Source organism: Rhinichthys klamathensis, unplaced genomic scaffold, assembly GCF_029890125.1.
Source record: "Rhinichthys klamathensis goyatoka isolate OS25496 unplaced genomic scaffold, OSU_Roscu_1.1 h1tg000258l_1, whole genome shotgun sequence".
NCBI lineage: Eukaryota > Metazoa > Chordata > Actinopteri > Cypriniformes > Leuciscidae > Rhinichthys > Rhinichthys klamathensis.
In genome coordinates this window covers 1,096,248-1,119,549 of record NW_026606780.1, presented here as the reverse complement: position 1 = coordinate 1,119,549, position 23,302 = coordinate 1,096,248, and the positions used below count along the sequence as shown (strand labels likewise).

Below are 23,302 nucleotides of genomic sequence, written 5' to 3'. Positions count from 1 at the left end.
TGAAGTACACAGAGCACCAATACAGGACACATTTAATGAGTTGTGTATGTTTCTTTAATATAGAAGAAAAAATGTGTCAAGTTTCAAAACATTCCCACTGTATCATTTATTGCTGCTATTTTAAACACCAAAAAAAAAGCCAGACTAAAAGGATGGGAAAAATCAACTAATAGATAGGGCCTGTTTCTATGATCCTAAACATTTTGGAACAAAGCTGTTCATTAATGCAGATTGAGAAATTAACAGAAAAAGCTTTATTGATTTTTTATTAAACACTGTAAATAAGGTAATTATACTCTTCATGTGTTAATAAATGTACAAAATACAATTCATGGAGAAAATCTAGCGTTAAATACTACACAACCACTGTACATCCACCTGTCAAGTTTCCATTCATACATCTCATCCAGCTTAGCACAGCTATCTCTAAGGGTGGAGGTTATACTGCAATATAACCATTCATACTCTCAGTACCATCCTATTATTTATCTAGTATCATATACAAGTACCAGGAAAGGTAACAACAGAGCTACATGTGAGATTAACAGCACAGCTTCCATAAATATGTACAAAAACATGAACGTCAGAGTCGACACAACAGACATGGACATGCGTGACGTTAGGTCTTCAGATGTAGCATTTGTAGAAAATGTCCACAGTTTTTGGTTTCACGGTAAAGTGTTCTTTAGTTCTTTTTATGAAGGAACTTCATTTTATTTCCTGAAAAAAAAAGATGAAACTTTGGTGTATCAGGTCATTTCTGATATGCCTTTTCATAAAAGAAGGTTGATACTTAGGCCGTCTGTCCACCAAACTGCCAGCTTAAAAACGCCAGGCACGCGTTTTTGTTGTTGTTGTTGTTGTTACTAGTATCTAATTTCAAATATAGTCATCTGGTCGAGACATGTATATTCTAAGAACAGCAGAATATGGTCAGCAGAATGTTCAGTAATTTGTCCCAACCCCTCTCCACTGTGATTGGATGGCTGGGTAAAAAGTGACAGTGACAAGCACTGCATTTTATTCAAAGTTGACCATTTTTTAACTCTCAGCAACCAGAAAAAAAGCCAAACGTGCAGCACTCAGTGTAAAATAGACACTCAGCGGCTCGTCACGCTGCTGCCGTTTTTAAATACGAACAATGAAAACAATTGAAAACGCTTTGGCGGACACACAGCCTTTCATATGTATGTGAAACATAAATGCTGTGCTGTACTCACCTAAACCCTTCAGAAATTTGTTGACTCCACTCTGTTCAGTGTCTGGTAACTCCTCCAGATACTGTTCCACTCTCTGCTCAAATAGACCTGATAAATAAATAAATAAATAAATAAATAAACCCATTATTTTTATATTTATTTTTAGCTTCTGTCAAAAGCATTGTTTTTGTTAACCAGAAGGTGGCAGTAAAGATCTGACTTGTATATTAATACCTCTCCACTCTATCTCAAAAAGACCCACACAAGTAGTGTATAATTATGCTGGGTGTGGGTTTCAAATTACACTTATAATGGCCTGAAGCTAATAGGCAATCATGTTTTATGAGAAGCCATTTTCTTTAATTGACCAAGCACGATTTACCTTTAGCCCTGTACTTCCTCATCTCCTTATCCTGGATGAATCCAGCAAACATCTGAGACTCCATGAAGACACCCAGGAATCTGCGGATGCTCTTAGAAGCCACCGACTTGCGGAAGGCTTCGCGCTGGAAGATGCGCTCCCCTCTTTCGCCCTGGGTAAGAAACAGGGAATAGTGGCCAATGGTCTCCAGGAAAAAGCGGATGAAGGCCTCTGACACCACACTGTTCAAAGAGGCGGTGCACTCTGTGAAATGAGGGGATATCAAAAAAGATTCATTATTCAATATCCTAGAGCAACTAAACTGGCCATTTATATTTGATCAAGCATTAACAAAAAAATATTAATCTAAGATGCGATATATGGTTCATGGTGGATAAAAAACTAAGTTTGACTAGGAAATGAAACACAGTGAAGCCATATGTTCTGCTTCACAGTCGGAGCATGTATGCAAATAGCCAGTGAGTCCATTGAAAACAGATGAGCAAGGCCACAACGTCAGGCTTTTCACCTTCATCTGATTCGCTGTCGGAGTCTTGATTGATGATGTCGTTTCTCTGTTCGAGAGATTGCTCCAGAGCAGCTTGCAGTTTGCGTGGTAATAGAGAGGCCTCGTCATCCATCTGTATACAGGAAGAGTACGAAGATTAACGCTGTAACAACGTTCAGTGATTCATATCATGACACAGCCCGCTTGTTTAGATTACGCTTGTTCTCAGATCTTAATGGCAACACGCAATTAGCACTACAGCCATGGGAGAGTTTGTGTTAAACTTTTTGGAGAGAGATTGTTTATGGACGAACCTGTCTGATGAAGCGGTCTGTTCCAAGATCGACCATTAAAGCCTGAAACATAAAGAGAAACCGATCTCAGTTAGGTTAGGTGCGCCACGACTTATTTCAGTCATGTTTAAACGGAAATTATGTAACTGACTAGTCGACTAGTCTAACAAACCTCCGGAAGACTGTCTGTATAAGCAATGCATTTAAAATGATGGATTGCTATGAATCAAACAGTCAAATCCCATACTGAATGCCACTAAAAAATAGGTCATATACATGTAACGCGCTTGCCTTGCATTATGATTATCGTGCATTAGACATATATATTAAAATCAACTGAATCAATCGGCAGTGCCAGACAAATAAGTACAAACTCAATAGCCTATCACAGTATAAACAGAATTCCTCAAATAAACGTTAGGGTTACACTTTATTTTAAGGTGATGTAGTTACATTGTACTTACTCAAATAAGTACTAAGTAATATTAATTAACTACATATACTTACAATAGTTATGGTTAGGTTTAGGGTTAGTTACTTGTGATTATGCATAATTTACTGTTATTACTATAGTAAGTACACGTAGTAACGTGTAACTACATCACCTTAAAATAAAGTTACCAAAGTTAGATTGCGCATCCAGGTTTGAATGGGATTCTTATGTACAGTGCTGGTCAGAATTATTTACCCCCTGGTAAATATGATCAAAGATGGCCGTAAAAAATAAATCTGCATTGTTTTGATATTTTATTAAGAAAATTTGCAAAAATCTAACCTTCCATTGAAGTAAAAGAATTGAAAGTGGGGGAAAATCACATTATGAAATAAATGTTTTTCTCTAAAAAACGTTGGGAACAATAATTTGCCCCCTTTTATTAAATACTTTTTGCAACCTCCTTTTTCCAAGATAACAGCTCTGAGTCTTCTCCTATAATGCCTGATGAGTTTTCTAGGGTTCAGGTCAGGGACTGGGATGGCCATTTTGTGCTCAGTGACACATTTCTGTTTTGATTTTGATGTTTGTTTTTGGATCACTGTCCTGTTGGAAGATCCAAACATGGCCCGTTATAAGATTTCTAGCAGAGGTTGTCAGGTTTTGATTTTTGATCTGATGAAACAAAAAACAAAAAAGAGCTTTTTGGCAGCAAACACTTAATATGGGTTTGGTGCACACAGGAATAAAAAAGTACCCCATGTGTAAAATGAAATACTCTGCTGTATCTTTAATGCTGTGGGCCTAATTTTCTGCCAGAGGTCCTGGACATCTTGTTCAGATACATGGCATCATGGATTCGATCAAATACCAACAGATAAAAAATCGAAACTTGACAACCTCTGCTAGAAATCTTATAGTGGGCCATGTTTGGATCTTCCAACAGGACAGTGATCCAAAAACAAACATCAAAATCAAAACAAAAATGTGTCACTGAGCACAAAACCAAGCATCTGCAATGGCCATCCCAGTTCCCTGACCTGAACCCTATAGAAAATGAGTGGGCTGAACTGAAGAGAAGAAGCGCCAACATGGATCTGGGAATCTGAAGGATCTGGAGAGATTCAGTATGGAGGAATGGTCTCTGATCTCTTGTCAGGTGTTCTCCAAACTCACAAATCATAAATTAGCAAATAATTAAAAAATAAATGTAAACGACTAGTATTTCCAATGTCGACTAGCAGAAGCTGTATCGTTTAGTCGACTAGTCTTGCACATCCCTAATCTCAACTGGCTGAAACATTGAGTAGCATCATTCTGTTTAATTACACTGTATTCAGTTGTTTTGGGAGTCACAACATTTCCAGAAGTTGATCCACAACAGATGGAGCCTGACACCCATTTAAAAACACAGTGTTAAACATGACAAGCACCACAAATTGGTGTGCTTCCAGATGTTTTCCTTGCAAACGGTCACCCCTTATGGCCATTACAAGTGCACTTATGTCCAAAGTGCAATTTAAAAAAAGTACTGAAGACGACGACTGCCAAACGCACTAAATGCCAAAGACTCAGTAGCTGGCACTGTCCTATGGGCAGCTGGGAACAACAACACTCTCCCGGTTGGGAAAGTTTAGAGGGGAGAAGCAACAGCCTGGCCAGGAATGCCGAGCTAGGCTTATGAAGCTGACGCCACATTAAAGGCTCATACACAAAAATTGGCCCGTGTTTTGGGCATGTTATTGTACTTAGCATGTTTCTCACTCATTCCAGTATCTTTCTGAACCTGGGAAAATGACTTAAGTCCCATATTCACTTCAAGAACACATAAGGGTTCAATGTTCACCCAGCTTGTTAGAGTAAGAGCATAATTGAACTGTTAAGGAAAGCTGCCAATGTGATCATATTCAGAGGAATTTAAAGTCACGATCAGGGAAACATCTCTCAGAATAATAACCTCCAAATGTGAGGAAAAATGACTGAATCTTGAAAGAATTAATTATTCTAGAATCAGTGGGGTGATTTTGTTAGGGAGTGCATCTGTATAGAAAGTAATGTTTTTAAATTTTCATTCTATTTTAAGATATTTTTTTTTCTTGAGTGTTAAATCTTTTTAGGGCTAAACAATTTTGAAAAAAAGAAAAGAAAAAAAAAGTGTGTTCATGCTTGTTACAAGGACCAACTCAAACCTCTTTCAGTTTTATGACTAAAATAATTATCACGCTTTGATTATTATGAGAAAAAATATACACTACAGTTCAAAAGTTTGGGGTCAGTGAGAATTTTATTTTTATTTTTTGGAGGAAAGAAATCAATACTTTTATTTATCAAGGAATAATTAATTTGATCGAAAGTGACAGTAAAGACATTTATAATGTTACAAAAGTCTTTTGAACTTCCTATTCATCAAAGAATCTTAAAAAAAAAAAAAAAAACTGTACAACTGACAGACCAACAACTGTTTCAACATTGATAATAATAATAAATGTTTCTTGAGCATCAAATCCTCATATTATACTGATTTGTGAAGGATCATTTGACACTGAAGACACTGACACTGGTGATGCTAAAAATTCAGCTTTGATCACAGGAATAAATTACACTTTACTATATATTCACACAGAAAACAGCTGATTTACACTGGAATAATATTTAATACTATAACTGATTTTTGTTGTATTTTTAATCAAATAAGCGCAGCCATGGTTAGCAGAAGAGAATTCTTTTAAAAGTATTTAAAATCGTACGACCCCAAACTTTTGAACGGTAGTGTATATATTTTACAAAAAATACATATATTGTAACAAAACTTAAATAAAAGGAAATGTGAGTGATAGAAATAATTTTATGTTAGTGCAAAATTACAATACTAATATTTACATCTTAATTTCTACATTTTTAAAATCTAGATTATCAAGCTTTTATTTTGGAGAGTTAACGGGGAAAAAAGTGCACTGCGTGATTTTACAAAAGCACTAAGCCATGCTGTGATATCAATTTAATTTTGATATATCATGCAGCCCTAATATGAATTTAAACTGCATGAGTTATCTTCCTGAATCTAACGACAGTTTTTCAGACAAACCTGTTTCATTTAGGCTGGTACACAGCAAAGCACACGTTGTACACACTTAAAAAAATATCCTATTACAACAAACAAGATGGGTGACAACACCATAGCTGTTGCAATGTTTGACAAGACATATCAAGTGTTGGATAGTGTCCGCACCTCCTCCACGGGTAGTTCCTTGAGCTTTGGCAGTGAGCTGGACAGAATACCCACTAGGAAAGGCGTGGGACAGCAGACAATGTCCACCATGGAGGTGGGTAGCACAGGGATGAAGGTGTGCTGCCAGGAGAATGGGTAGAGCAAAGCCACCACCGCATGAACACAGCTGGAAAGAGTACTGTAGGGAAAGAGAAAAAGCACACAGTCAATCACCAAGCTTTTACAAAATCTCACACACTTTCTTAGCAAATCCTGTACTGGAAAAAGTATATTGAGCCCAGATTTTCCAGGTTTATTTTGGCTTTAGCGAAGGGACAATGGAATCTGTGATTATGAGAGCAACAAAAGAAAATATCTAGTGGCATCCAATAGCCTCCTGTAATATTGTGTCAGTGGCATTCAAGACATCAGTTACATAAAACTCCATGGAGAACACACAGAAAAAAGATAATCACTTTACTTTACCTTTGCACTTACATTAAACACTACATATTCTGCTCTTTTTGGTAGTTTGGTGTCAGTAAGATTTTTTTTTTTTTTTTTTAAATGTAATACTTCTCTGCAGCAAGGATGCATTAAACTGATCAAAAGTATCAGTAAAACATTTATAAAGTTACAAAAGATTGCTATTTCAAATAAATACCGTCCTAGTAACATTTTTATTCATCAAATCAAATCTTGAAAAAAAAAATTGTATTGAGCAGCATATCAGCATATTCGAATGATTTCTGAAGGAACAATGAAATAATTCAGCTTTGCCTTCATAGGAATAAATTACATTTTTAAAATATATTCAAATAGAAAACAGTTATTTTAAATTGTAAAAATATTTCACAATATTACTGCTTGTACTGCGTTTTTGACCAGCCTTTGTTTGTGAGCATATGAGACTTCTTTCAAAAACATAAAAAATTCTTAGGACTCAAAACTTTTGAATGGTAGTGTACACGCATTTGCAAGGCGAAGAAAATGACATGAAGTGTTGCTGCTAGCTTTATGCACTCAAAGGTCGCAGAGTTCCCCAGGTAGCGGAAGGGGAGGGGCTAAACATTCTAAAGTGTCCAAAATTACCATAGAAAATAAGAAGAAACAAGCAGAGGGGAAAAACACAAATTGTCATTACATTACAGCTGTCAAAACGTTACCAGTAAATCAATAGAAATGTCCCAACACAAGGGATAAAATGTTCCCACAAGACAATCAGCAAATCAGTGTTCTTGTGTGTGTGTAGCTTGTATTCAAATGGTACCTCATCTACAATACCACATTACCCATTGTAAGTGGAACAGGCTGCATGTAAATCTTCGTATCTTCAGGGTGATACGGTAAAGATGATATCATGATGGGCTACCACACTGTAACCACAGAACCACTATAGCTCGTTCTCATTCAAAAAATAGCAAATCACGTTCCTCAGCGCCTTAAATTACTCTGTGACGTTAAAGCAGCCATGAGATGTTACAGCTAAGGCTAAGCACAAAGTCACAAATACCATAGTGGCCTTCTCACGGTCCCAAGCTTGTTGATAGTGGCTGACCCTCCTTTCTCTCGCTCTCATCTCTTTTTGTCCCATCCACCACACAAGCCCACGTATACAGAGGCCGAGAAAATAAACCATCCGAAACACACTGACTCCAGCCGTGAATTAAAGAGGATCAGGACTGAACCCAGTGATAAAATTTGGTATGCTGACAGTAAACTAAACATAATTGCAGCTCCAATCCTGCTCATTTGTGTTTTCAGAAGAGAGACAAATATCAGTTTGCATTTTAAATCAACTCAAAATATTACATATCATGGCCTGTGCCTAAAACACTCTAGGTGGAGTCTGAATGTCTGTGTGTGTGAGTCTGCATCCTGGCATGTTCACACTGGGAACAGGGAGAAGCAGATTTTAAAAACTAGCCACAGGCAAGTCAGGCAGATTCTGATAGCTGATACCTGGAATGTCAGCATAACTAAGGCCTCAGAGGCAAGTACTCATGGGAAAAGATGAAGACAGAACTTTAGACCTGTCCAAACACTGTTCTATGCTGCCCAAATCCTCCGGGAACCAAATAACACGGATGGAGGGTTGAGTTGAAAACTGCTGCTAGCTAGTGACTGACTCTTGCCTGGACCGGACTGTCATACAGAGCTGGTATGCACACAAAAAGTCTACATAACACACAAACCAAATTAACTATCCTTTCCACCGAACACTTACTTTACACTTATCCCTTACACTGAACAAAAGATATAAGGGATATTATATTGTATATAGTACTATTATAAGTTCATTTAAGAACTTGGTGTGATATTCATGCTGATCAATTCAAGGACGATAACTATAACGATAATGATAAATATATAGTTCTAAAAATCATTCTAAATATGAAAGAATAGAACAGATCAGAATCCACACCACAACAATAACAACAATGGCACAGAGGAATGATATCATTGGAATCCCTTTCAGAACACCTTTTTCCCCCACTGATGACTGCTAAATACATTGACAGCCAATCAGAATCCATTCCGCTTTAAATAGCTTGAGCATTTTAAGCAGCAGACGACAAACTAGCAGCGCATGCTTAGAATACAGTGTTATTGTTCGTTGGTGTCATCTTTATAGTTATCGCTCTTGGTGAGAACTTAAACTTGCCTCAAAGATTCTAAAGATGTAAAAGATTCTATTTGAAAATATAATTCAACTTCTCTATTCTCTATCAAACGGAAACTTTTTTTTTTTTATTACGTTGAGTGGGAATCCAAACTGTCATTTTCAAACACACACCAACAGGATTACCAACACACACAATATAACAATTTATATTTGATATAAAATATAAATATTAGATGAAAAACTTAAACTTATAAACAGTATTAAAATAACTAAAAATAAAAATAAAATAAATTAAAGCTAAATAGAAAGACTTAAAAACTAAATGGAATAAAAATGACAAAAGCACATAAAAATGACAAAAACGTAAACTAAAATAACCATTGATTTTCAAATTATTAATAAATACTATAATAGTATATAAATAATACTAAATAATACTAAAAATAACACACTGATCCAGCGGAAACCAACAACTGCTAGAATTTGTTGTCTGTTGTGAGCAATGTGAGCTAGCCCTAAAAAATAAGTAATTTGCAACAGAAGCAGCTCAAGGGTGAAAATTCAAGATTCTAATCTGAGCAACAAAAAAAAACACATGCTTTCATTTAACCATCCAAACTGATTTTAATAGATTCTAAACAATATTGCATCTTTCATAACATAAATAATGGTAATATTGGATGGCTGGCTGGCTTTTGGAAAAAGAGCCTTGAAAATAATTCTACATATAACAAGAGCTTCTGCATGTTTAACCAGTGGTGATATGCGGTGTGTGGATGTAAAAGAATACAATAACACAAGGTTTATGCAAAAGTTGATGTAAAGTTTATCTTTCCACCATTATGCAATATATTGAAACATATTCCTGTGATAATAAAGAGAGAAGAAAATACCTAAAACATTCAGCTAGGGCATAAGACACATATTGTATAATGACCAGTTTATTTAAACAAATGCTTTTTTGATCTTTTCAATCGTCATGTTTTTTTGGCTTGTTTATTTCTGAAACTAGCCACACAAAAGTCTCTGGCCAACTTGGCAATACTGTATTACATTTGCCTAAAGGGTTTCCGTCTCTTTTTCTTTTCAACTTGTCTGGGACACAAAACATTTTCCCACCTGGTTCTCTGTGCTCTGATTCAACAACAACATTCACTTAGTAGAGGAAGACATCTACAGCTACACCTACATTTGCACACACAATGTACCCATGAAAAAGTAAGTAATTTGAGAACGACAAAACTAGACAACACATCAGAGAGTTTAACTCGATCCTTCCTGTCATTTTATAACCACACAGAAATTTCTCTAGCAACAATTCAAATTAAAACTAATGCTTAAAAAAACGAATGTATTATTGCTTATTCTTTAATGTAATATTGGGTGATTAACAATCAAAGCTGCTCTCCCCCCACAGAAACTCACTCAGCAGCATGATTGAATATCAGTGTTTGGTTTGGGCAGAGGAGCTCCCAAGACAATCACACAGCTAATGGAAAAGTTTGTGATTCGAAAACAATTACTTTCTGTGCCACAAGAAATTGGACGGTTAAGCTTCACAGCCTACGCAGTGTGGAAAGGGTTAAAATACAAATGCACATGAAATCCCAAGGAAAGCATTGCCTAACATGGAGTGAGTTTTCTTTCTGTCAGATCCTAAGCAGCAAATATTTGTTACAAGCTACAGAAGCATACATCATTGTTGGCACACATTTTTTGGAATTGGATTGCAGTGGCCTTTCCCATGAGAGCGGCAGCAATGTCCTTGATGTGGGAGAAAGGAGAGTTTTCAACCTTAGTCTAGCGCTGCCCATAATCCACCTAAGGTTGCTGGGCAACACAGCTAGGCCCTGGACCAAATCCCATCAATCCACCTATCCTGTTTTTAAGAGAGCCAAGCCCATGGAATGTCAATACTTGGCTTAACAGCATAATATGTTGTAACTAGAGCTCTATCTATTATGATAATGGGTGTGATTCAAACCCATTCACAAAGAGCGGTTTGAAAAGCACTCTTTGAACGGCAACAAAGAACATTTGTGAGCCTTTGTTTCTCTGATTCAAAGAAATAACATGCTTTGCTATTCTGAGTCAAATATTCTTATGTGAACTAAACCATTGGTGTACCATGTGAGAAGGCAAAGGTTATATTTTTAACATATCTCCTAGGTCAATAACACCAAGTGTGTTCACATACGCAGAATTTTTTTTATATATATATTATACACAAATACATATTTATCTAGATGTATTCGTCACACATTTGACATTACAACACACAAACGCACACCTTTATTTATTCTCATTCTCTCTTGCTTTCTCAATGTCGTGAGTGTACACAGATAGATTAATAATCAATTAAAAATGTATGCCAAAAAATAAAAACACCATTAATTATCGCCCTCTCATGGTACTACGCACAGTGCATACAGCCATATGGCTGCAGGTGCCACTGGTGCATGCAGTCACACGACCAATACAGTCAGTCACAGGCAATCCACATTCCAATACAGAAGGGGGCGCGCGGTAATGCAACGCTGTTTGCTACCAGTAAAAAGCGCAGAAGAAGAAGAAATGATGATCGATATGTTTACATCTCTCAGCCAGTGTTTCAACTGCGGAAAGATATCAATAAAACAGCTTGAGAATAACATCTCACGTAGCATTACATTTACCTCAGGCGTTAAGTGTCGACAGCAGGTTAGTTCGCTAGAGAAATTAACTCTAGAGAAGCATTACGTATATGCACTATAGCAGCCTATTCAATATATTTACTTTACCTGTTAGTAATGTCTTGATTATTTAATGTGTGTTTAAATAAATTTGTCATGAAAACAACTTATGACAGCCACTGTGTAAATGATTATATTTAAAAAATGAATTGGAGTAGAAAATTTACTTTATAAATAGATTTAGAAGTTAAAGGTGCTATATGTATTTTTTAGCGGCCTCTATCGGTGATGTTTCAGATTGCAACCAATTTTTACAAGAGTGCTCGTGCTCTTGCGCGTGCTCGAACACAAGAGCGAGCACTCATGGTACCGGCCACACTGAGACTTCAACCATGCTTTCAACACATCGGAGAAAGCATCACACAACATGCTGGAAACTCATGTAAACTCCCACTGCAACGTTACAAATAGGCTGGTTTTATCAGCTTGACGTTGAACTAATGCTCCATGCTCGTACCATGATAACGTTACATTTGTGGTGTTATCTAGCATAATTAATAGCATTTCACTAACTATTCGTGTATCTTTCACAATCAGCAATGTCAACATAGGTGAATCTATAATATGATAACGAAAACGGGTAGTGAACTAGACTGAACAATTTCAGTGTAACAGTAAGATCGTAGGAAGTAACATTACTGTACTGAACGTGTCTGGAAATGTGTATTATAAACAATATGATAGTAGTGGGATGAGTGACGTTAGACAGTAGATCTAGTATATAAAATAAAAGTTACATCCTAAAGCACCTACTTTTTGTCATCCTGGAACAGTCTTTAGTATTCATTTCATGTCTCATATATGTTGTAGTTTACCTTGCTATTTCATTACAGGTTACTATTATTTCAGCATAAACTTGTAATTTATCACAATAAAAATAGCGGAGGTCTCTCCATAATTCAAACGCTCTGCCGATGTTGATCCGTGTTTTCGTCCAAAGTCGATTCACGTTTGGCCTGACGAGCTTCAGCAGATACATTTTTGTTTTGTTTTTTATATTTATGTGGAGTTTGTGTTGGAGTCTGTGTTGTGCTGGAGGCAGGAGTTTTTTGGTGTTATCAGACTCCATGTCGTTACATTAGCTGCAGTGCCGTCGCATAGACTGTATATAAAAAGGAGAGAGGCTCGGGAGCGCGCATGCATGTCACATCCGATGGATTTCGCAGAAAATCCGACCCGGAGACTTCACATAGAAATAGGAATACTGGCCTTCAGAGGTAATAGCAAAACCCGACAAGTGGATCATTGTAATGTGTGATTAGCTACAACCCCTTCACACACAGGCAATAAAAAAGGATTCATTTTAGAAGAAAAGTTACATCTAGCACCTTTAATGCAAAATATGCCTTATTTGAGTGTTGATTATTATATCTAAAAATAAATAGCAACTGAATTTAATTTTTGGGCTCTGTTCTTTAATATTATAGTAATATGTAAGTAAGGGCTAGCTATAGGGACATAGCATAGGCTAGTTTACAGCAATAGCTAAGATAGATTTTTTTATCCTTAAGAAATTTTTAATTATAATTTAATTTATTTTAATCACAGAGACACATTTGTTAAAATAGCTTTTTTTTTTAATTAAACTTTTTTTTTATGTTTGGCTTTCTCCTCCCTGCTGTGCCAACCCAGTACCGATCCATGACTTCAAAACGAGGTACGTACCGAACCATCATGTTTGTGTACCGTTACACCCCTAATATATATATACATATATATATATGTATGTATATGTCCTGTATACTGCACGCAGATAACACAGAGACAAATTGTAGTCTGATTAATGCAGTGGTTCGCGACCTTTTTGACTCAAAGGCCCTCCATTTAAGGTAAGATATTTCCCCCAGTTTTTCTGCTATAATTATAACAAAGCTGCTTGTTTTTAATCTTTTTTTATAAACAAACTGGGGAACAAACAGAAACTAGAGTTATTGAGGCCCACTTGGAAGTTTGCAGTGGGTCCTGGCCCACTGATTGAGAATGACTGGATTAACATGCATGCATGCTGGATGAAGCCAACCTATAATTATATAATCTAGGGTTTTAGTCCAACTTCGAAAAAGCCATACAGGTATGATTTTATTCAGACTAAAGTGTTGACGTAATTTTAAAAAGAAATAATTTATGCTTTTAAAGTGCATGAAAACGCACTTATTGACTGAATCAACCAAAAACTGTACAAATAAAGGAGCTTGTCCCAATAACTTTTGTAACTAAGTAACATCCGTCACCCTGTGACAATATGGCTACCGATTAAAGGAGAGAAACACGCGCAGTCACTCACACAGGAAGTGCATTCCTTCCTTCACAGTAACTGCCCACCCCACATCACCCGCTGCTGTTTGTTTAAACTGGCTGATGATTTGTGGAGATTAAGCTTTCACAAATAACCTACTCCCTAATGACCCCCCATGCCCGGCCACAAGCTTCCGTGACCAAGCACGAAGGCTCGAAGGGGGGTGCCGAAACCTCCGGGGACCATAACGGCCCTAACAGAACCAAAGCCCTGTCTCTGCCCTGACCCACTTCTGCATTTAGATCAGCGGGGACTCCTGGGAGTTTAGCCCAGTGTTAGAGGGTGTAGTCAAATATACCTCCTCTGATGAATTTAGCAGTGGCCTGCATGGAGCAGCCGTTGGGTCACCCTTTAACCAAAACCACAGTGGAAGGCTGCTATTTGCCATTCGCACTGGATGGACAGACACTGACAGACAAAACTGTACTGGGCCTGAAAACAACTATTTTCTGCCCAGATATGCCAAGCCGGTTTGGTTGGAACATTCGGACCGATACTATGATTGGTATTCCATTCAGAATCCCCATGGTCACTGACAAATATGGAATGATGCTTTCCTAAACTTTATCCTCTTATTTCTAACTTGAGAACTGAGAAAGGAATAGGTCTGAAAAACAAAGACTACAGCAACAAAAAATCACCAACAGGAGGGGAAAAACCATGACCCAAAAAGATAAAATTATTTTATTTGTAGCAGATGTTATTTTGCAGGCTCTGAATGAGCAGACGGAACACTGGAAGTGACACGGCACATCAGTGAAGAAAGGTTATTGAGAACATCTGCTGTTAGGCCACACTCAGACTGCTGTTGTCACAGTGGTCAGCTTGTCTTAGAAACACAGATCCATTTGGGAGGACTGTTTGACCATGTTTGGGCTGAAAAAGCAAGAACTTTCTCATGGGAATGAAGAGTGTTACATGAGATGATATGCTGCCTACACTTGAAGGTTCATATTCATTGGCTCAAAGGCAGCAGTTACATGATAACTCAGACACTTGAGCTAAAACACAAGGGTTTCTCACCTCAGCTTGTCAGCCACAAAGATGACCCTTCGTTCCAGCAACAGAGAGGCAAAAACACGTACCACCTGTCGTACACTCAGGCAGTTGAACAGACTTTCAAAGTCCACATGCTCTAGTCTGGAGTCCATGGGTCTCCGTAACTCAATCACCTGTGGAAAATAAAACACTGCATTGAAACAAGGAGCAATATAAATGCTGTTAAGATGGAAATAGAAAACTATTGGCTAATTCTCTATTGGCTAATAATGTCTGTTAGCAAGAAAAGTAAAAATGTAAACTGCTGGCCTTACTGTTGAACCCTAAATAGGGTCAGTTTTAATATCATGTAGTCTATAAGGATTCAGATGTCAGATTTCCTTCAATAAGTTTTCAATAAACTTGTACTAATCTACAGCAGAAAACAAAGCAGTCTAAATTATATGCGAGAAGGATCTAACCTCATTTCCTGCTCCAGGCAGGAAGGTTTTGACTTTTATGGTTTTGCCTGGTGCTGGGAAAGGAGATTCCATCACACTCCTCATGAAAGGATACACCAAAGCAGCCGAGATCCCTCTCCTCCTCTCTACTTCATCAAGGATCTGTAACAAATGAAAGCCGAATAAGTTGATGGAGAACACACCAGTGCTAACAGGCATTGACACTGCTAGACTACAGACTAGACTTATACACTACAGAACAACACTGATCAATTTCATGTGGTCTGTTTCTTTTTTCCTTTCAGATTTTTGTGTGTAAGTCTCTGGAATTCTAACCTGTCACTAGCAAGTCATGGTTTTCATCGGCTACATACGTTTTTTTTCCATTTTTTTTTTCAAGATTGATGAAAACATGCAGTTCAGATGTCCACTGAATATTATGATTACCCAAGGTTGGATACAGAATAGTTTTATACTTCTAGCTCACTTTCCCATGAGTGGAAGGTGGAAGTGAAGGAAATAACAGTGGTTTAATAGGCCAGGGAGAAAGACAGATGTACTAAGTTGGATGTACCTCAATGCCAACACAAGCCTCACTTCAGCTGTGCCCATGTCTGACAGCAAGAGAGACAGTGTGGAGGTGTGTGTGTATGAACAAGCCTGAGCTCACCTTGGAAAACAGGTTGAAACAGCCCAGTCGACTGATGACACAATACACTTCAGGAAGGCGAGGCCCTTTCCCACTCGGCTGCAGTTGCGGGGGAAAAGATTATACAAGCAATTAGATCATCACATGAAGTAACTGGTATGCCACACATGAAAAGCATCCAGGTGATTTCAGTAAAACGTATATGGTACTAAATCATATCTGTGAGAGCTGAATTTGAGAAGAAACCAGATTTTGGTGGTGCTTGCACCTGGAAAAGTCACCACCATGACACTAGGGTGTTGTGGATAGTTGCCAGGGCATTGCTAGAAGATCACTTTTTAGGCTATGCAGTTGCTAGGGTTTTTTGGGTGGCTGAGAGCCCAAACCACAAGCCTTAATGATATGCTGGGTCCTAGATATGGCTTGGGTCCTTCAACACAAGTATATACTGTAGGATTAAGTTGCGTGTTTTATCACCTATTGTAGCGGACACTACCATTCAAAAGTTTGGGGTGTAAATTATAAGTATAATATTTTAAGCTCACAGAGGCTGCATCTATTTGAGAAAAAATACAGTAAAAATAGAAATACTGAGAAATATTATTAGAAATTTAAAATAACTATTTTCTATTTTAACGTGTAATTTATCACTGTGATTGCAAAGCTTCTACATCCATTACCCCAGTCTTCAGTGTCATGTGATCCGTCAGAAATCATTCTAATACGCTGATTTGGTGCTCAAATAATTATTTATTGTTAATATCAATGATGAAAAAAGTTGTGCTGCTTAATATTTTTGTGGAAAGTGGAAACCATGATACATTTTTTCAGGATTCTTTAATGAATAGAAAGCCTTTTCTGTCACTTTTGATCAATTTAAGTTGATCACATTAATCAACAACTTGCTAACCTCAAACTTTTGAACAACATAGTATATATATCAGACATCTCAACATATTTTAGGTGTCATTAATGTCAGTAGTGGGATGTGTGACTTGGTAAGTATGAGCAATGGTGATGGTTGGTTTAGCAAGCACCACTAAATTCGAGAGAGAGAGAGAGAGAGAGAGAGAGAGAGAGAGAGAGAGAGAGAGAGAGAGAGAGAGAGAGAGAGAGAGAGAGAGAGAGAGAGAGAGAGAGAGAGAGAGAGAGAGAGAGAGTGGGTCCTTTGCTGTTCACAAAATTGCAGCTTGAAAACTTAAAAGCCACATCAAACAGATTTAAGGGTGTTAAAATGAGAGTTTCATGCTGTTTAAATGGATTTTTTAAAAGCTTTTCTTTAAACCGTGTGGATAGAATCATTAAAATAATCACCCCCTTTAAACATTGTCATCCCACTCAAAATTTTATGAACTCTGTTTTAATATTCAGTTCATAACCTGAAGTTAAACATGAAATAGTGCATGGTACAAGTCTAAAATGGATGCAGAATGTCCAATGTAAACACAGCACAGGTGCAGTTCCACAAAACGAATGAGTTGTCACACGCAATTCACTAAACAATCGAAAGTCTGGCTATTTTCTAGGAGTCCAACCAGGTTAGTGTCTCTCAAAGCACACAGACACAAAGAATCTCATTGCTCTTGTCCATATTAGGTATGCAATTCTCCTCTGCTGACTTTTTACAAATGGATGATTAATTCAAGCATGTAGAGCTGGGTTCAAATCCTCAGGAATGCCGCCCTCATGCCAGCCCCTGGACTTCCTCCCTGCAGGGAACACAGTCAACACTTCTCTCCACTGGGCCATTCAGATGCTCAAAAAGACGAGCTGAGAAATAATAGAAGCTAAAGAACTCCCACAAGCCAATAGTGAAGCCAATCGAATCTAAAAAATCTAAAGCTGAACAACACAAGGTCACATCTATAAAAGCAACAGCTAAAACTATTAACAACTACTAGAGAATATCAACTACACATTTATCTTCTTTTATTTCCAGAACACGCGTTTAGATGTATGAGAATGAAATGCTTTAACATTTCATTCTCAAACCACAGAAAACCAATAACATGCACTTTAATGCAAAACTTATGTATAACTCATAACAATAATGTACAGAAAAAGCAGCACATTCTTAACTGCACATTCACAAATAAATCCATGAAACATGCAGTTCACCACAACATTCAAAAACAATAATCACCACAAAACTCCAAAGCACACAAATATATGACCGATTCTTACGGTACAATGACATCTTTTGATGATTTGCATTTCCATTCATCTCCTGAGAAACTCTCATTAAAACGGAGACAAGTTTACGAGAATCTATTTCATTTTGAGCACAAAAAAAGAGCAAACAAAACACTTAAGTGACTGACCAAAACTCTATCCATATGCTTGACCTTTAAATACATGTGATGCAATATACAATATACGTATGGTTATACTATCAAAAATAAAAGGAGCAAGAAAGGCATCCATAATTATGAGAAAAAGACTCACCAGAAGCCGTCTGCAATACCCAAAGCGTCTACTGCCATCTTCTCCGGTGAGCATAAAAGAGAAGGTCTCACTATAGCAAATCAAAGACAGCCACCATTAGTACCCAAAACCCACATGTAGATCAGGTGATATGAAGAAAAAATGTTTAAAACCACTTGAGAAGAAATGCTCTTGAGACTGAAGACTTTGCCTTTGAGGCGTATCCTGTGGTTAGAAGACTTTATCAGGTAGCTGAGATGTTTTCAAAAACTTACTCTTTTTTTTGCTTAAATGTACAGTAATACCACCATTTCTCATCAATAATAGTTATCCATATTTCATACTGCATACCATAATGTGATTATAGCAATTAACAGCTTATTCATATCAGCCAGAATTTTAATATCAGTGCATCCATCCATACAAGGAAACAGTGATACCTGTTGTATTCAGACACAGGGCTCCAGTCTTTGGCATCTGGGAAGCAGAATTGTGGGATAGCCTTGAGTCTCTGTTCAGCTTCCCTCATCTGCTTGGTGAGTCTCTCTAACTGTGAGGGTTAGATGAAAAGACCTGATAAGAAATCCATCTAATATATTTACACAGCCTCTTTATAATATCCCTTCAGACCTTCATTACTATGTCAAGTATGTACAGAATATTTTCCCACCCCACAAGGGGTCAATCCCCCGCTCCTACCACCACCCATGCCACCATCTGCCCTTTGTTCTAGTTTAAAAGCACAATGACGGGGTTGACCCTCTGTTGGGCAGAATGTCAAAATATTTCAGCCTCTCAAGGGAAAACAATCACTGAAGCAGATCTCAGCTAATTAAAAACCTATCTCTGTAACTAAACATGATTGCCATGGCAACGATTTCCTGCTTACGCCACTTATTGTCAATACATCCCAACGATAAGAGCTCAAAGCATCTGGATTTTCAACACTGTCTCTGATGCATTTAATGGCATACATAACTACCATTCAGAAGTTATTTAAATAAAACTATTTAAATAATTGCTTTATATTTGAATATATGGTAGCACTTTTCTTAAAGCCTTTATACAGAATATACAAAAGTATTTCTAATGCATTAATTTTGCCTTGTAATGCACCTTATAATGCATTATATGGTCTCATGAATAATTAAAACCACAGCTATAATAATTATGTTATGCTTTTAGAAAGTATAGTGCATTAAAGCACATGACAAACAACCAATATCCAGTGTACCAAGGAATCTGCAAATATTATAATGCATTTTAAGTTTGGTTACAATTATTTATGAAAAGATATAATGTGTATTTTGTACTGTATATGTAACACATACATGTATAGAAACATTATAATGTACATTATGAATACCTACCATGTATTATACAGTACATAAAGGCTTTAAGTAAAGTGTTTCTGGATATCTTTTAAAATGTAATTTATTCATGTGATGGCAAAGCAGTCATTACTCCAGTCTTCAGTGTCACATGATCCTTCAGAATTCAGTCTAATATGCTGATTTGGTGCTCAAGAAACATTTCTTATTATTATGCTGCGCCTGCTTGATATTTTTGTAGAAACTGATACCTTTCTTTGATCAAAGTAATAATGAAACTAATCCATTTCTTTTTTCAAGATTCTTAGATAAAAAATAGTAATGAATAAAAGCATTAATCTATTTAAAAACTATCTGTTATCAAATATCCAAACGACTACATTCCACCATCTAAATAAAAAACACTCAATATAAATGACATTCAGAAAGCAGCAAGGATTATATAAAATGATACATCAAGGCTTTATCAAGAAAATGTTTAATAGCAACTCTGTGAGAATTGACCCTAAAGGAGGCTGATAAATATCACTGATGTATATCACTCTTCAGCTACACGTAGATAGGCATCAGATGTTGTGCAAATGTAAAACAAACATTTTTTTTACAGAGAATATTCACCTTGGGGAACTGATAGGTGACTTCTGGAGTATATGAGTTTTTGGTGGTCTTTTTCTTCAGGGAGACCACCACAAAGTACTCAAAGAGCTCCCTTTCCTGCCACTCGATCAACTGCAGCTCCAGCGTCCTGTAACTGGGTGCACTTCGCAGCATAGACTGCAGCTTCAGTAACCTCTGAGTGTGGGCTGTGTAAGAAATATTGTGCAAAGTTTGCATATTTTGTGTACATTGTAATTTTCAATATGATTTTCATGTAAAACTTACATATTTATCATTAAATAACAGTCTGGTAATAAGATAATTTTTTGATATTTCTAATCTTAACAGACCATGTGTGGAGCTCATTCTCATATAAAGCTCAGGTCCAGTGTTGTTATTGTTCACTGAAACTAAAACTAATAAAAAATAATTTTCGATAATTGAAATAAAGCAGAAATAAAATGTAATTATTATATACAAAAACTAATACAAATAATAAAAGCAAATAGAGTTACTAAAAACTACAACTAAAATTAAAATGAAAACAGAAAATATAACAATAAAAGCCAACTCAAAATATGAATAAAAACTAAATTAGTATAGAAATAAGTAAAATAACACTGCTCAGGTTTGACATTTACTTGTAACAAATCACAGGGTCATGTGATGTGATGTTATTTGCTCAAAGGAGTCTCTGAGCAGCGCTTAACTCAAACACACTGCCTTCTCAGACATATGTGCTGATCCCTCACCTTTGAACCTGTCATCGGAGTCACTTTCACTCTCACTGTTGTCATCTACAAACAGAGAAAAGAGGTTGTTTGATGTCGAAGGGTCAACTGACAACGTTTTTTTGGTCTGGACAAGAACAACTGGAGCACATTCTGAGAGCTTACATCATGGTAAAATCTTTACCTCTTAGAGACGCAGTTTCTATGTTTGAAAGTGAAAGCTTCTTTAGTCTCTTCTTGCCTCTTTTTGTACAGTAGATAGAGTTTATTCTTTGCACCACCTGACAGGGAGAAAATGCATTTTAACAAATTGAAAAAGACTTTCAAGCTGCCCCTTATGTACACATTTACCCTGGAATGTTATTAAGTTTTGCAAATAATATTTTAAGAGGCTGCTGTGTCCAGATGGAAAATATATTGATTTTAGCTATCAACGAGCTCCTAAAAGCCACTGGGACCACTCTATAGCAACTTGCAAAATGTCTGGAAAGGGAAAAACAGTGAAACTAAATCAGTCCTTCAGGGCATTTTTCTTGAGCCGTGATATGTGAACTTGAGCAAAAAAAACAGTCTATGTTTTTCGCTTTTCTTTTTAAACTCTGAAGCATGTAAACATTACGGTTATGGGCATTAAAATCGTGTTTGGTTCCCTACAAAAAAACCCAGGAGCAGCGGAAAAAGTAGCTGTAAGGTTTATGGGTGTGTTGTAGTTCTGGTGAGCCAACTTTAACTCTTAAAGGTAGGGTAGGCAATTTCGGAGAGGCTAGCAATAGCAAGCTAGCTTTAAAAGCATGAGATCCCACCCTCCCTTCAGCCTCCTCCAAAACACATGTACGCACACAGCAGAGTCTGCAAAGTGGCCTTAAATTACCTCATGTCTCAAAGCACATAACATTACAATAATAATGAATGTAAACACATTACAAAATTACCACCTGACTGCTGCAGATTTATTTCGGCATTGATAGTCTTGAAAGAAATGCATAAATTAAATACAGTCTATTTATTTGAGTTTTTTGCTAGTACCAGCAGGATAATAGTAACGCTAATAGTCTTGCATTCCTTCAGGTGTTACTATAGAGGGTATGCGCGTGATGTCTCCATCGGCCGGAGTGACTGCAGTTACGCCCACTGAGTGGCAAAAAGATTGAGCAGCAGCAGGTTTTAAGTGTGAATGCCGCGAAAAACACACAAGAAATCTGAGTTATAATTTTACTGCAGAAAGCTACAGAACAGAGAAGCAAATGGATCACTGCAATTCATAGAAACAACTGGACTCCAGGCAGCGAAAGGTGGATTTGCAGTTATCATTTTGTGTCAATAATATGCTTAATTTAGGGGTAAAATCATACCCTATATATTGTATTGTTATATATTGTATTGACAACTCATCAATTAAATATTTACTATCGTATATTCTGCATAAATAAACATAAAATGATAGTGATGATCACGCAGATTTAGACCTACCAATATTGTATTTATATAATGCGTTCACAGGCAACTTTGCTTTAATTATTTCCCCGGAGTCGAAATCAGGCACATATGAATGCCAGGAAACACGATTCCTTGCTGCATGTCAATATCCATGGATCACTGGATCTTTGGTAAGTTGTAAGGAACACTATATCGGGTCCAACCTTTAGTGTAAACTGCTAATTGTTTGTTTTACTCGCGTTTTTGCAGTTTCCCCTATTAAATCCAGTCATCCAGCAGGCTCTTTTGCCACTCAGTCCAGCTGAGGGGGCGTGTTCCGGCAGGAAAGTGACGTTAATGCATACTCTCTATTCACAGCATAAAAAGACAGCTACATAGACTGCTTTTTTGTCTGTGTATTCCCTATTTATTCAAGCATATGGATCTTGAAATCCATTTCCCATTCACCTTAAAGCAGGGTTTCCCAAAATGTGGTAAATAATAAATAATTCAAAATAAAACAAGAACCTTGAATTTACTTAAATGCTTTTTGCTTTTCAGCTTTTTTTGTGAACCGTGAACAAGCGAAGGTTGTTAAATCATTAATATATTAACTTAAAATCTCAGTTACTTCAAGTAAATATTGTATGTCAAAGGGGTTTGGCTGACAAAAATATTTGGGAATCTCTGCCTTAAGGAAAGCATAATGAATTATGATTAAAAAAAAAAATAGCAATGTTCAGTCCCTCATTTCACTCCATTCTACCCTCATTGTTTACCTTGGGGACTCGTTTCTGCCTGTGGGAGGCCAAGGTATCGGTGGCGGGGTTCAGGCTGTCATCTAATAGGCCACAGGGGGAGGAAGGCATGCCCAGCTGAGGCAGCAGCAGCATGTCATCATGGCTGTGCCTCTTAGACAAGCGGGATGGGCGCTGGCTCTTCCTGTCAGCAGGAACTGGCAGCCGCAGAGACTGACTACTCGGTTTAGAGGGCAGCTGGTGAGAGGGAAGTTGATAAGAAATGAAACTTGTAGAATAACTAAAAGGAACGGATAGATAT

General features: G+C 37.1%; 1 protein-coding gene across 4 annotated transcripts in view; it reads right to left on the bottom strand.

The window, feature by feature from the left end:
- Positions 1 to 231: 231 nt before the first annotated feature.
- Positions 232 to 23,302, bottom strand: part of dennd2b (DENN domain containing 2B) — a 70,645-nt gene continuing 47,574 nt past the window's right edge. For all 4 annotated transcript variants that reach the window (XM_056267346.1, XM_056267348.1, XM_056267345.1 and 1 more), the window contains 15 exons: positions 23,023 to 23,238; positions 21,012 to 21,108; positions 20,849 to 20,893; positions 20,118 to 20,302; positions 18,609 to 18,718; positions 18,190 to 18,259; positions 15,766 to 15,843; positions 15,117 to 15,257; positions 14,680 to 14,828; positions 6,024 to 6,201; positions 2,383 to 2,424; positions 2,090 to 2,201; positions 1,582 to 1,824; positions 1,221 to 1,307; positions 232 to 720 (listed from right to left, as the gene is read on the bottom strand). In XM_056267346.1, coding sequence (XP_056123321.1) covers positions 686 to 720; positions 1,221 to 1,307; positions 1,582 to 1,824; positions 2,090 to 2,201; positions 2,383 to 2,424; positions 6,024 to 6,201; positions 14,680 to 14,828; positions 15,117 to 15,257; positions 15,766 to 15,843; positions 18,190 to 18,259; positions 18,609 to 18,718; positions 20,118 to 20,302; positions 20,849 to 20,893; positions 21,012 to 21,108; positions 23,023 to 23,238 — 1,788 coding nt within the window. In that variant the 3' untranslated portion in view covers positions 232 to 685. The remainder of the gene's footprint in view (positions 721 to 1,220; positions 1,308 to 1,581; positions 1,825 to 2,089; positions 2,202 to 2,382; positions 2,425 to 6,023; positions 6,202 to 14,679; positions 14,829 to 15,116; positions 15,258 to 15,765; positions 15,844 to 18,189; positions 18,260 to 18,608; positions 18,719 to 20,117; positions 20,303 to 20,848; positions 20,894 to 21,011; positions 21,109 to 23,022; positions 23,239 to 23,302) is intronic.